A 13,294-nucleotide genomic window follows, 5' to 3' on the forward strand; every position below is an offset into this window, starting at 1 on the left:
AATACCTCTTTTGCTTCGAGAGTCTAGCCACACTGTAGCCTCCAGCAATGAAGACTATATAAAATACAATAGTGGGCCCAATGACAAACCAATAATATATCTGATCTCCGCAGAACAACATTCAGACACAACCCAAGGTTACATATAGGAATAAGATATTATGCACCCATAGAGACCCATAGTACACGAATCAGAATTTGAATCTATATTGTCTCTTGCCTCAATCCTTCACCATGGTCCCAATCTCCTCAATCCAGTTCACATGCCTTTGCGGCTCAATCTCCGAGCCGGGATCGCTTCTATCAGATCAAAACACTCCAGTCTATGCAGAAATGTGGCATTGCGACACTTGTCGATACATTACAGGTGCTCTATGTGTTCTGTTCTCACCACTCACTTCATCGCTGTTACAAAGACGCTCAACAGTCTGCAGCCGTATAAAAATTCCGATGTTGCTACTCGCTATTTCTGCCCTGCATGTGGTTGCTTCTGTGTCTTTTACACTGCTCCGCTAGATACGTGGTATTTTATAAGCAGGGCTATTGAACATAATCCTGCCATAAAGCTGGATGTCCCAGGAGAACCGAACAATATTTTCATGGTCATGCGCTATGCTCACATCCTCGACACTAAAGACGGCGGACTGGCTCCGTTTTTGCTTCAGCTGGGTGATCGAGCTGCTCCTACCTGGGCCGGTATTCCAGAGCCCATTTCTGCTCCTCAGAACTCATATGATCTTCCGCATACCAATATTCTTTCTATGATCAGTGCATCCCCCGAAAATTATACCCAACAGCCTGATAAGGACTCATATCCGACAGCTAGCTGCCATTGCGGCGGTGTCGCCCTATTAATACAGTGCGCAAACCATACAGCTAAAGACTCAAGTTGTCACAACTATTCCGACCCAGCGAAATATCCCACATATCTCTGTGCGTGTCGTTTTTGCCGTCTTTCAACAGGCATATCACTATTTCCATGGACACCTGTGAATGCCGGAAATGTATTCAACATGAAGAAGACTAGTGTATCGCCTGATAATACTACCCCAGACAGCTTAATTCCAGCCACTTTCAGCTTCGCCGCTTCAAGCTCCAACTCTAACCCCGAGCTTTCCTTGAAATACTACTGGTCTTCACCCAATACATGTCGAAGCTTCTGTGCCAACTGCGGCGCAACAACATCTTACTGGTGCGCTCAACGTCCAGATGAGTTGGATATAGCTGTTGGTATTCTCAGGAGCGAGGATGGTAGTCTGGCAAGAAAATTGCTTGGCTGGGAATGGGGGAGGTGTGGCTTTTCTGAAGAAGTACTGATAAAGAGCTATATAAAGCCTGGTCAAAGGCTCCTGACTTGATTAAGGAGTTCGTACATGCTTAGATTAGGGAATAGAATCGGCATGCAACGAACAGGGCTATTCAACATCGTAAGACTAGGTAGGCACATGTACCTGTCAGATGGTTAGGTACCATCCATTGATGTTTGAAAATCTATCACAAGAAGAGCACGAAAATTATATTTGATTTATGTATCATTTATTCATATCTATTCACATCCATGGATTTGGTCAAAAGGGAAAGGGAAAAAGATGTCGTCTTCTAGACGAAGAAGATAAGTCATGCCGACAGAGCAGGCAGGCTATGCATGCAATAACCGTTACGCCTGATTAAATGCCATATCCCAGAACGCCAACGCTAAATGAAAGTAAATGTGAATTCGTCATGGATTTCCTGAAATGACTGTATCGTTGCCCGTATTCAGTGCCGGTGGCGACTGTATAGTCTCCGCAGACGGAATGGTGTCGAGATTTGATTCGGCTTCAGCCGAAGGTGAATTGCCTAGCGTCCAGCGCCATTTGCATCGACGCTTCTGACTGTTTGAATCGGGAACTGCCGAGAGAGCTGCTGCAATACGATCATTGTTAAGGCCATCTCTTAGCGCAGCCGCGCGTATTTGACGTTCGCTGGGAGCAGACTTCCTCTTCCTCCTTCGTACTGGTCGATCTTGTGCCTCTCCATCGTCCTCTCCTGATGAGCTGTGCTCAGACTGTGATTCACTAGAGTCAGAGGACTCGGAACTACTGCCATCTGCACCGTCGGATATCAACTCGGGTTCACTCTCAGAGTCAATATCCGAATGTCGAGCCACGTATCGGACTGTCTTGATCTCCTCTTCTAGTTGATTCCGAAAGCTGACTTGTTTCTTAGCTGGGAAATACACGCGACGATTATCTATGGCACCAGCAGATATAGAGACCGACCGACGTCCCAGAGACAACTTCTTCAGAGGTGAATTGCGGAGAATGCTCCGAACGCCGAGCGGCTGTTGATAGGGCATAGGGTCAGATCGATAGTTACTAAAAGGGAACGGAGACCCATGGCGAGCACTCCTATCGGCCGATCGACAAGAAGGAGAAGGCGAGTCTATAGCGGATAATGTTTGCCTTATATCATAGGCATTGCTGAACGTATTCCGAACGGTAGGTGAAGCGGTAATACATGATCGAGCAACCAGTCCCGTATTCGAGTTTCCGAATGTAGCCGGCAGAGAAGTCGTTTGTAAAGATAGCTTTGGTCTTTTTGTGATGGTTGTATTGTGCATCACCGACGGTGTTGCCGTAGTTGTAATAGCAATCATCTTTTGTGCGGTTGTATGTGATACAGAGGGTGGCGATTCGCGAGGGACAGGGGATATGTGCGATAACTGCAAGCTCATACCGATTCGGTGCAGAACATATATAATAATGAATTATCCCGCTGAAAGAGCTGAGACGACTCGGCCACAGGATCCGAAAACAACCTCTCTGTTCCACCAGCGTTTGAAACTAGGTCATCTGACGGGGCTGCTTTGTTGGATTATGTTCGTATGAATAGCAGCGGGCTGGGGGCCAACGGGTTCAGGCACAGTCCAACATAATAAATTTCGACGCCTGAATCAGATTGTGCTTGATCGACTTCAAAACACACTTCGGAGGAACAAAAGAAGATAACAGGAGTAAGCACTTGTAATAAAGCCATTCAAGATGGCGATAAAAATATGTTGGTTGAAGCAAAGAGTCACACTCCAGAGCGATATTAATAGTAAGACTGGAGGAGAGAGTGGGGAAGGAACGATCGAAATCAAAGAAGGAAGTCACCCACGGACCACTGGCCACACGATAAGCTTCCTTCGGGTACTCCGCTTTCAAACTGAGCCAATTAGCACTGAAAATTGATTTACTGACGACGAAACCCCACTGCTGACTCATGTGAACAGCCCCGATGATTGGACACCATTCGATATCTATACTTAGATAAGACCGATTGCTAAATTTATCCCCCGCCCAAATTAGCGTACATTTTAGTTCATTTTAGCTCAATTTACAGCATTAAGCTCGGATTTACTTTTGACCGGCAGCCAGACCGAGGTTGGCCATCCAAACAGCGTCCATCGTGAGTCGCCGGCATTGATATAGGCGCCAGCCATACGCTCCTTATGCGAGCACACAGCATAGTCACATCGCAGTGTGCCCACTTTGCATGTACCGGTACTTGTTTCCAGATAGGCTTCAAGGACGATTGCTTGTCGAAGACCATGCACTTCCAGCAGAAAGCTCATTGTTACGTGACGTTCCTTTCCAATCCCAGATCCAGCGTTCGCTGCAGTTCGACGCTTCACGTCAAAGCTATATTCATCTTACTTACTACCTACAGTGAAATCTTACCTCGCATACGATATACATTCTCAAACTATAACTGGGAATGTACATCGTTACAATGGATTCCACCCCCTAGGTAGATCGACTCGCCTCTTGCCCGGCCAACATATCCGCATGCTCATATTCCTTTCACATCGATCAAAAAAAACCATTCTTTCATACATATCATTCTCTTGAGACTTGAGTCGCAACTACTACGCGGATTGCTACCTGGATAAGTCGCGATACGTGTCGAGTTCGTACACGATGACTCACAGAATACAATATGTCACTAACAGGTTGTTTTAGTCGTAGCGGCCTGCTGGCCCAATGGCAAGGCGTCCGCCTACGGAGCGGAAGATTGCAGGTTCGATCCCTGCGTAGGTCAGTTTCTTTTTTTCGCCCTGTTCTTGCAATTTTTATCGATATTCTTTCCTCTAAATTTCATAAGCCTTTTTACCAGGCTGCCTCATATCAATGGCCTGCTGGCCCAATGGCAAGGCGTCCGCCTACGGAGCGGAAGATTGCAGGTTCGATCCCTGCGTAGGTCACGTGATCTATTTTTACGTTCTTATCCAGTTTTTTTTTTTTGTGACCTATATTTTCGTTGAAGACCAACAGCCATTGATTAAGCTGTCCTGTAGCTGCACAGGGGTCTGGATGAGCTCTAAGATGTATCCATACCGGTAAAAAAAATTTTTATATGGAAATGGGTGTGGCACCGTAGGGTGGACACCTGGATACAAGTTGACGGATTCATAGGGTTAGGGCTCGATGGGAATGTATCCACTTTGCTGCGACAGAACAATCGAGTGATAGTTAAGTGTTAAGGGCTGACCCTAATATCGATAGTTCGAGCTAGTCTGCCGGAGCTCAACGTTCGGAAACTACTAACAAAATCAACATTCATATAATCTTGAAATACCGATCCAACAACAGGGAAAATCGATTTCAAATAAGTTCAATCCATTATTTATGGTAAAAACTATAATATATATAAATTTTCATTTCTAAAATCGAATATTTGTGAGAAAAGACCTAGCAAATCTATGTAGAATTGTAGATAGTGTACAGCCGTCCCGGTGCTGCTTAGATACAAACTGCAATACGCTAAGTTAGTTACTCCAAAGCAGTTCGCGCGAGGGGGAACACTGAGTCTACACTCATGGTTGTGTTCCAAGAGAGAGTTATTACTTGTTGGAACACAGCTTGGCCTCCGCGAGTCACCTGCGGCTAACGTGCTTGATCTAGCGGTTTATAACTGTGCGTACGAGAATCCCCAGGTGTTGAGTATCAGCACCGGAATATTAGTTATTCCGTTTCACCTACCTGGGGATATCCCCTTACTTGCATGTAATTATCCTTCTCCTCCATTATCCTTCTCCTCCCAGGAATAACTTCAATATTATCAGGCTCACCACGTAGGGCAGTTGGACTGCCCTTGCCGCAATCTTGTGCTTCGTGATCCAGGACCCGGCTAAACCAACAATAACCGACCCTATTTCTAACAATATTAAGTGTTGAAATATTGATTTAGATTTTACCCATACAAAAATTTTCTTAGTACTTTTGTGACCGATTTTAGTCCCTTGTTCAAACAGCACAACAGCACTACTCAAATAATTGTAACGTCATGGGGAAATATTTAACATCACACCTTAATTTCGCCTACGTAGAGACACCATAATACCAGGCCTAATATTGGAGGCAGAATACTGTTGTTCTCAAGCCCAAAACGGTGAGATTCCAGTCACGGGTTCGTAAATACGTGTCGCTCTAGGCCTTTCCCACTATAAATACAGTACCGGTATGTCGCTACTACGGCATTCGTTCTAATCCTAGCTCTGCATACTGTATCTAGTTCATTCTAGGCTCGCTCCTTTCAAATATAGTAGTGGCTGTAGCTGAATGTTGACGTGGCTGAGCAGCCCCGTCGAACCAGTCGCAAACTCTGCCAAGATATCATCCCCTCAAAAGACAAAGATGAAAAACACGAAAGAAATGATGATATCCATCCCATTTGCGTAACAAGCGATCTATCTTTAGCCATGTCGTCTAAGGGCACCCCGCCTACCGATATCCCCCACCTCATCCAACGTCTAGAGACAGCCTTACTAGACAAATCAGAGAGACAGACACTGCAAGCACTCTGCAGGGCCGTTGTGCAGCAGCTTGATCCGAACTCACTCTACAAGTGTGCCTGGGAAGCTGCCCAGCTCTCCGAGTTCTTGTCTGACGAAACATACATACAGCTGTTGAGGAGCTTCACCAACTGCATTGCTTCGGGAACTCATGATCACACCTCGCCTGACCCAGAAATTCTTCGGTGTTTAGTCTATGTCGTCCGATTGAGCGGTCGGAACAGAATAACATTTCATAACAATCCCCTTGGGTCGCTTTTGGATAGTCTGAAACATAGGCTGGAGACAGCTATATCCTACAATGACAAGCAACAACAATATGATTTAATTCGTGCTATATCGGCGACGCTGGACGCTATGGTGGATGCTGGCGTCTCCGGCCTCAGTCGTGAAGGTCTTCATACTCCACTATTGACTACACTGGAAGGCTTGAGCAATGACTTAGAGCTGCATCTCGCCCAAGCAGCATCTTATGCCGCGCAAGCCTTGAGAGCTGTGCCCGACGACGATTCTCCCGGCGACGCAATAGCTCGCGGGTTTCTACGGTCCGTCAACGTTGCAATGATGATTACCGGTGGTGTTTTGTCCAAAGATCCCCAGAAGTTGTGTGAAGCTGCGCTTGAAGTTATCAAAGCAGGCTCTGATTTCAAGCAATACGCTTGGAATCAGGTAAAGGCTCACACAGGAAAGTCTTGGTACATGGCTCTGCGAATTACCGACGTACTTATCAGGAACCAAGCCCTTGACGAACTCGAGGCCTATGTGAGCAGTGTGAGCTGTCGCATAGAGAAATCGTTTTTGTGCGGAATATACGCCCAGCTCGAGGGTTATCGGCAAACTTTCCCAGAGCAGCGCTGTCAACATGTATACGACAGTCTTCCAACCAGCGACAAACCGCGTGTACTAGCCTGGATCAAATTCTCCACTACAAAATCTACACAGGTCCAGCAGACCCCTACTGACAGCGGAAAGGGAGCTGGGCACCTTCGGTTGATAGGCCGCGAGGGCAAGAAATACGAGTGGAAATTCACTGCATCCCTCATAGAGAGGCGACCTAGATACCAAACCGACATAATCACCAGCCAAGACTTGCTTACTATGGCCTGCAAAAGCTCTCCAGAGGTTCTACGATACTACGCGATGCAAGCTTTAAAGCAACATTATTTTGGTAATGATCTTCTTCAGATCAAACGCCTATCCGGAGATACACTGCCAATGGAACAATGCTATATCAATCTATCGGTTGTCTCAGGCCCCGAAAACAAAGACATAACATTACGTGAAATATTTGAGCCTCGAGAGCAAAACGGTCATGCAGAAAAAATCCGACCCAGGCAGGTTTTCATTGAAGGCCAGGCAGGTGTAGGCAAGACTACTTTGTGCAAGAAGATGACTTATGACTTCTTTTACAATGGTCTATGGAGTGATCAATTTGACTGGCTGTTTTGGATACCACTAAGAAACTTGAAAGAGCATCCGTCCACTGCTTTTAATCTTAAAGGAGTGTTCGCATATCAGTTTTTCTCGGATCAAGTTGACCAGCACCGTGATTTATTGGCGGAGTACCTATGGAAAGAGGTTGACAACCCAACCGACAGGAGTCGCGTGCTCTTCGTCCTTGATGGTCTTGATGAGATTACACATTACTGGGGCGATGACACAGTTATGCAACGCATGTTTCGCCGACTTTTGCAAGGGCCGCACGCAGTGATTGTAACTACCAGGCCTTACGGTACAAATATAGCAGAAATAAGCAAGTTCGACTTCAGACTCAGAGCAGTTGGGTTTAAATTAGAACAGATCGAGTCCTATGTGAAATCAGCAGAAATAACACCTGAGAGGAAAACTGCCGAACAGATCCTCTCCTTCATCAAATCACACTCAGGAATCGAGAACGTCATGCGCATTCCCATTCAGCTGGACGCACTGTGCTATACCTGGAGTGACTCTTCTCAAGATGGCAATGATACATTCCAGACAATGACGGCGGTATATGAAGCAATAGTAGTGAGCCTGTTGAGGAAAGATGCCGTAAAACTAGGGAGAGTGGCCAATCACTCCAGCGTGGACGAAATGTCAGCTGCTGAGATTCACGGTCTCATGGCCGAAGAGATCAATCTTCTTGAAGGTTTGGCATTTCAAGGTATATATAACGGACTCATCGAGTTCAACAAATCTACCCGAAGTCACATACACAAGTTCCTCAAGGACAACGGGAATGCTATCCCTCAGGCACATAACAGCGTGCTCAGAAGCCTCTCCTTTCTACGATCATCCAATGAAGGAGCAGAAGAAGATAAGCAGGGCTTTCATTTTATACACTTGACGTATCAAGAGTACTTTGCCGCTTGTTACTTCGTCAAACACTGGTTCAAAGGTACGGAGATACCTTGTATCAAACTACAAAACAGGAACGTAGTCGATACTTGCGGCTTTTTTCCATCCACAATCCTAGACAGACAAAAATATAGCATCCGTTACAACATGATTTGGCGCTATGTAGCAGGCCTTCTGCATACTCGGAGCAGCGGCAAACCGCAGCCACTCATAAAGTTCTTCGAGCAGCTTGATGCAGAGACGCAGGACCTCTTAGGTCCAACCCACCAGCGATTGATCGGACAATGTCTGAGCGAATTGCCTATGGCTACTCTACCTTCGGAATTCAGCATTTTCAGGGCAAAAATAGAAAGAAAGCTGTCTTGGTGGCTGGTGTTCGAGTGTGATACCCGGGCAAAGTCCGTGCTTACCGGGGGACTAGAATATCCTGAATATATGGTGTACCGTGTATTCAAGCATGCGCCACTGGACAGGAAGATGCACATATTGTCTGGCTTGAATGAAAGATCGAGAAATTCTCATGGACTTATGCAATTGGCTCGTCTGTGGGTAACAAAAGGACACGTTGATGGTCAAGACTTAGAAGACGTGGCATTCAAGTTAATAGCACGCAATGATTGGGAATCTAAGAGGAAAGCATTGGATATCGTCCATGACTACATTCTGGAGCCAATGTCCATCACTGAATTTCGGCTATACCTTGATGCAGCTGCTGCCCTAGATTTGGGAATGGGTTCACCTCCCAAGGGCTTTCAGGATAAACTCGTGGAGTGGCTACAACACGAAAATGCGGAATGGGTCCTTGCAGTGTCTTCTTTTCTTTCGTTCTCTCGGCTCACTTTGCCACCAGGAACCGTTCATACACTGATTCTATGGCTGCTTCACAAAGATCCTTGGGTAAAGGAATACAGAGCTATCACTATGGATCCACAGCCAACTGTAGTATCTCGAGTCTTTGATGCATTCTTGACGAGCCTTAAAGAGAGGAGCGTATCCTCGCATTTGTTGGCAGCGGCAGGCTCAAGTATCATTCGGCGGGATCCTGGGATTCTCTCCGTCTTAAACAGAATGTCAAAGGATAATCCTTCCGGAGATGTGCAACAGGTCATTGAGTCGCATCCTCTTTTCGAGGAAGCGATGACACTACTCTTTATCAGAAATTATGTGAAAGAGAGCCTGCGGAATCAACCAGAGCTTCCGTCCGAAATGCAGGAATTCCTCGTCAATCAATTGGACAATGAGAATACCGTGGTGAAACAGAGTGCGGCGGATGTCTTGGAGAACTTATCGAATCTATCTCTCAGTTCTCTTCAAAGTCTGGGAGATAAAATGAAGGCCATCAGTGATCCCTTGGTATTACGAAGTTTAATACTTTGCTTCGCTCATTACCGTAACTTGCCACAAAATATAATACAAGGGCTGGTGGACGTACTGATAGGTCAGGACACTGATTTAGCCGAGCAGGCTGAAAAGGCGCTGAGCAAGGCAGTGTTGCCCAGAGTAACGCTTGCTGACTTAGTGAAGACGCTATCTCTCGATCACAGGCGCCATTATGCCGAACGAATCTTGATGTCTCAGTCACCCTTGCCCAGTGATATTCTTCAGGAGATATGGAGACGTTTCCACGATTCGGCATGGTTGATAATCATGAGCCAGCCAGTACTGCCTCCAGAGATGATTGACGCTCTAGTTAATATTGTAGAGGACGAAGATAGGGCGATAAATGTAAGGTGTCAGGCTATATTGGCAATTAAAAATCAATCAATATCGCACTCTGGGGTATTTAACGCTATGCTTACTGGCATCGGAGATAAAAGCCCTTATATCAACGAAGCGGCAGCGAAAACCCTGAGTAAATATTCAGACTTACCATCCACCGCTCTTGATGCCTTGACTAACTGTCTGCGTGAATGCGACTATGCTCCAACAAGGAAGTGGGCCATAGAAGCCTTAAGAAAACAGCATTCAACCTTGCCATCCGATGCAATTGATGGACTAATCAAATGCTTGGATGACGAATATCTCAGGGGGACTGCACTAATGACTCTATGGGAACATTCGGACTCAGTTTCTAGAGCTAGAGCTTTAAAAATTCCAGTTTCCTTTTTGTGCCATGAGGACAAGCATGTGAGGTCATGGGCAGCGGAGATGCTAGGTCAAATATCCAGCTTACCACCAGAAACACTCATCGCCCTCTTGGATTGCATTGATGATACGTATTTCTATGTACGATGGAGAGTCGAGGAAGCCTTGAAGAACCAATCCACCTTTCCGCCAGACATACTTCATAGGGTGACTCTACGATTCTCGGCCGACAACGAAGAGAAATCAAAAACAGCACTCTCTCTGTTGCATAAAAGAGAGGAATTCTACCTCTGGCTTCCAAAAATGAACTGGCACCAATTCCGGTGCTTCTATCAAACCGCTGTGAGCTGGAGTTTTCAGAACACATTCGTTGTTGTCCTCAAGCACAAAAGCATTTTTATTGCACTACCAGATATGCAGAAGGAGATCCCAATCACGAATATGTGTGACCGATTGAAACTTCGAGTGTACTTCGCATTGGCCCAACTTTTGATTTTGCATGGAAGATCTCAGTGGGTTACGGAACTGGTCAAGAGCAAAGAGAAGTTGATATTTGTTGTTTTTGTTCTTCCTATAATAATCACTATCACTGCCTTCATCTGGTTTTGAAAACACGGGAAGTCAGTCAATGAGATCGACGCGCGTCTTGTTGGAATCTATGATTCTTGAATTCTTAGCAGTACCATATCAGTCTGTACCTGGTGCTGGTGTTCTCTGTACTCTGCGAATAGATTGCGAAGAGAAATGTAGAGAAAAGAGAAATAAATGTACAAGACAGATTACTGGGAATCAGAGAAAGGCTCCATGCCAAAATGTGGTATATGTCTAGATGTGGAAAGATTGGAAACTGGACCCTTATCTGAGAGGAACCAAAGCGGAATCTCGATCAGATAATAGATGGTAGGGTAGCTATCTGAGAACTAGTACGTGTATAATATTATGGATTATCGAGAATAGGCAAGGGAGCTTTCAGGACAATATCAAACAGAACAATTTGCGATGATTGCAAAAGCTAGTATTAAAAAAACCACCCTTGTAATTTTGGAGTAAATTTACTGTATGAAAGGGAAGGACGGGTTAGTCAATCAATCCTTTGTATAAAGTTACCGTCAGAAAACATGTTTTTGAGAGTGGGGCGCTCCGATGGATATACTATGGTTGGTGGTGGCCCTCATTTTTCAAACATTACCACTATGCTATGGATACACTGGTTGTACCTCCTTCTTTTTTAAAAATACACTGTTAAAAATAAAACTTGTAGTATTGATGTCAGGACATGTAGATCTTGGCACTTCGTTCCACCCCTCTTACTATCTGGGAAGTGCGCGGATATCAGCCCACAATTTCGTTGCTTTCTCTGTGCGTCGTTCTCCGAATGAGCAAATATTTGCTTCAGCTTCTACCTCTGCCGTCGTGACTGTCCGAAAGGCTCCTGTGACTTCTATACCCCCTATCTTCTGCACTCGGTTTAGGCACCACGTTTCACGCGTCCCACAGGCATGCATCAACGCTAGAGGCGTAATCTATTACAGGTGCCACTGTTGCTGTGAACAACTGCTTCTGCCATAGCGGCTCAGCCCATATTTCAAATGAAACCGATGAGAGACTGGAGTGTCAAGCTGAATTTGCAATCTACCGTATAATCAAGTTCCAACAGATCCATGGGTCAATTTTGAGAGGTTGGAACGACTTTGTGTGTAAGCTCTTCATCTGGAATTTCTTTCATTGTTAGATGCAGGTTCATCCTATTATTTATGTACACTCTTCAGTTTGAGTACAAGCATCTAAGAGACAGACCAGCTAATAAGAATGGACTATTCATTCCATGTTTTCTTGCCCTCTTTCCTCTTTCTTACCACCGTTCATTCTTTCAATTATCTTTCTTCTTCTTTTTCTCTCTTTTCTTGCTTACTTTGACATGGCTATCAGTTGCAATTCTGTCAAAAGAATGTATTTCCCTTCTCACGTATTCCTCTCTGCCCTCTTCACATCATCATGCTATCCGGTCACCAGAAGCTAATTTGTGTGCAGGAACTTGATCCGCTGTAAGCCAGGAGCCAGCCACCAGGAAGTCCCTTAAATTCCCAGCTCATGATTATTCGAGTTCATCAATGGTGTTGGCAGATTGAGGTGATGAATAAAACCTAAAGTTACAGTACTTCATAGAATTGCACTCAATAATGTAATAACTCCCAATAGAACAGCTGCAAACCCAAGTGCATAGCTACCAGCTGTTAGGCCAGCTTCAAAGCTCTGATGGGTGTGAAGGCTCAATCAAATGTTATTTGGAAGCTAATACGAGAAATCTAAGCATAGGGAGGAAAAGGAAAGAGTGTAAACATGAAGGTCCCAGATATCAGTGGCGCGCTCACGTGCTCCTTCTCGCCCAACCCTGATCACGTGATTTCTGTCCAGACCTCTCAAGTCAGCAAATCTCACCATCTTCTGTATAGCCTCAGCACCAGCCGTCACATGGGCTGCTGTTGTAACACCAACAATACAGATGCTGCACACCAGACTGATGGCAACGAGGCATAAAAAATAACGAACATGCCAACCTTCGATGAGCTGGAAAGCGTACACTGTTTTACCATACGGTTTTGCGGCGTCCAAATATGTGTCCATTTTAAGCCTCCTGCATTAGCTAGAACATACATATAGTACATTTGGCGCTGAGCGTGGTGAAAAGCGACGAGACGAGTAGGATAATTTCTTGGACTACTTATTAGGCATAAATATAGAGTAAAATCTAGACTCTTCAAATATCAATGGCCTGCTGGCCCAATGGCAAGGCGTCCGCCTACGGAGCGGAAGATTGCAGGTTCGATCCCTGCGTAGGTCATTTTTTTTCCCCTATCTTTTCCATTATTTTGCTTCACTCAATCCTTTTTTTTCCATGTGTCGATTACATGCATTCATACTCCGTGTTTTTTTTGGTCGATTTTCGATGAAGCAAGTGGCTGTCCTCCACTAACGACTGGAAATATTTCAGTAACCGTATTCGGCTTAGCGGATGGCAGAGAGAACTCTGCCTCAGTGGACTAGGCAACATTGA

At 45.3% G+C, this 13,294-nt stretch overlaps 3 protein-coding genes and 3 non-coding genes across 6 annotated transcripts, besides 1 other annotated feature; 5 read left to right on the top strand and 1 right to left on the bottom strand.

The window, feature by feature from the left end:
* Positions 1–233: 233 nt before the first annotated feature.
* TSTA_077840 (uncharacterized protein) lies at positions 234–1,357 on the top strand (the record flags this gene model as incomplete). Its single annotated transcript, XM_002341771.1, has 3 exons — positions 234–334; positions 367–1,290; positions 1,345–1,357. The coding sequence occupies 3 exons, from the start codon at positions 234–236 to the stop codon at positions 1,355–1,357; spliced, it is 1,038 nt and encodes a 345-aa protein (XP_002341812.1).
* A 362-nt stretch (positions 1,358–1,719) lies between these two features.
* On the bottom strand, positions 1,720–3,597 carry TSTA_077850 (uncharacterized protein; the record flags this gene model as incomplete). Its single annotated transcript, XM_002341772.1, has 2 exons — positions 1,720–2,703; positions 3,364–3,597. 2 exons carry the CDS (start codon positions 3,595–3,597, stop codon positions 1,720–1,722), a joined length of 1,218 nt encoding a protein of 405 aa, XP_002341813.1.
* A 395-nt stretch (positions 3,598–3,992) lies between these two features.
* On the top strand, positions 3,993–4,064 carry TSTA_077860. Its single transcript has one exon. It is a non-coding gene; the product is annotated as a tRNA-Arg (tRNA).
* Positions 4,065–4,155: 91 nt separating this feature from the next.
* TSTA_077870 lies at positions 4,156–4,227 on the top strand. The gene has a single exon. It is a non-coding gene; the product is annotated as a tRNA-Arg (tRNA).
* Positions 4,228–5,724: 1,497 nt separating this feature from the next.
* TSTA_077880 (uncharacterized protein) lies at positions 5,725–11,025 on the top strand (the record flags this gene model as incomplete). Its single annotated transcript, XM_002341773.1, has 2 exons — positions 5,725–6,002; positions 6,096–11,025. 2 exons carry the CDS (start codon positions 5,725–5,727, stop codon positions 10,846–10,848), a joined length of 5,031 nt encoding a protein of 1,676 aa, XP_002341814.1. The 3' UTR covers positions 10,849–11,025.
* A 1,043-nt stretch (positions 11,026–12,068) lies between these two features.
* Positions 12,069–12,154: a sequence feature (CT-rich).
* Positions 12,155–13,009: 855 nt separating this feature from the next.
* On the top strand, positions 13,010–13,081 carry TSTA_077890. Its single transcript has one exon. It is a non-coding gene; the product is annotated as a tRNA-Arg (tRNA).
* Positions 13,082–13,294: the final 213 nt, after the last annotated feature.

This window comes from Talaromyces stipitatus, genomic scaffold (genome assembly GCF_000003125.1).
Source record: "Talaromyces stipitatus ATCC 10500 scf_1105507295523 genomic scaffold, whole genome shotgun sequence".
In the NCBI taxonomy this organism is placed as follows: Eukaryota; Fungi; Ascomycota; class Eurotiomycetes; order Eurotiales; family Trichocomaceae; genus Talaromyces; species Talaromyces stipitatus.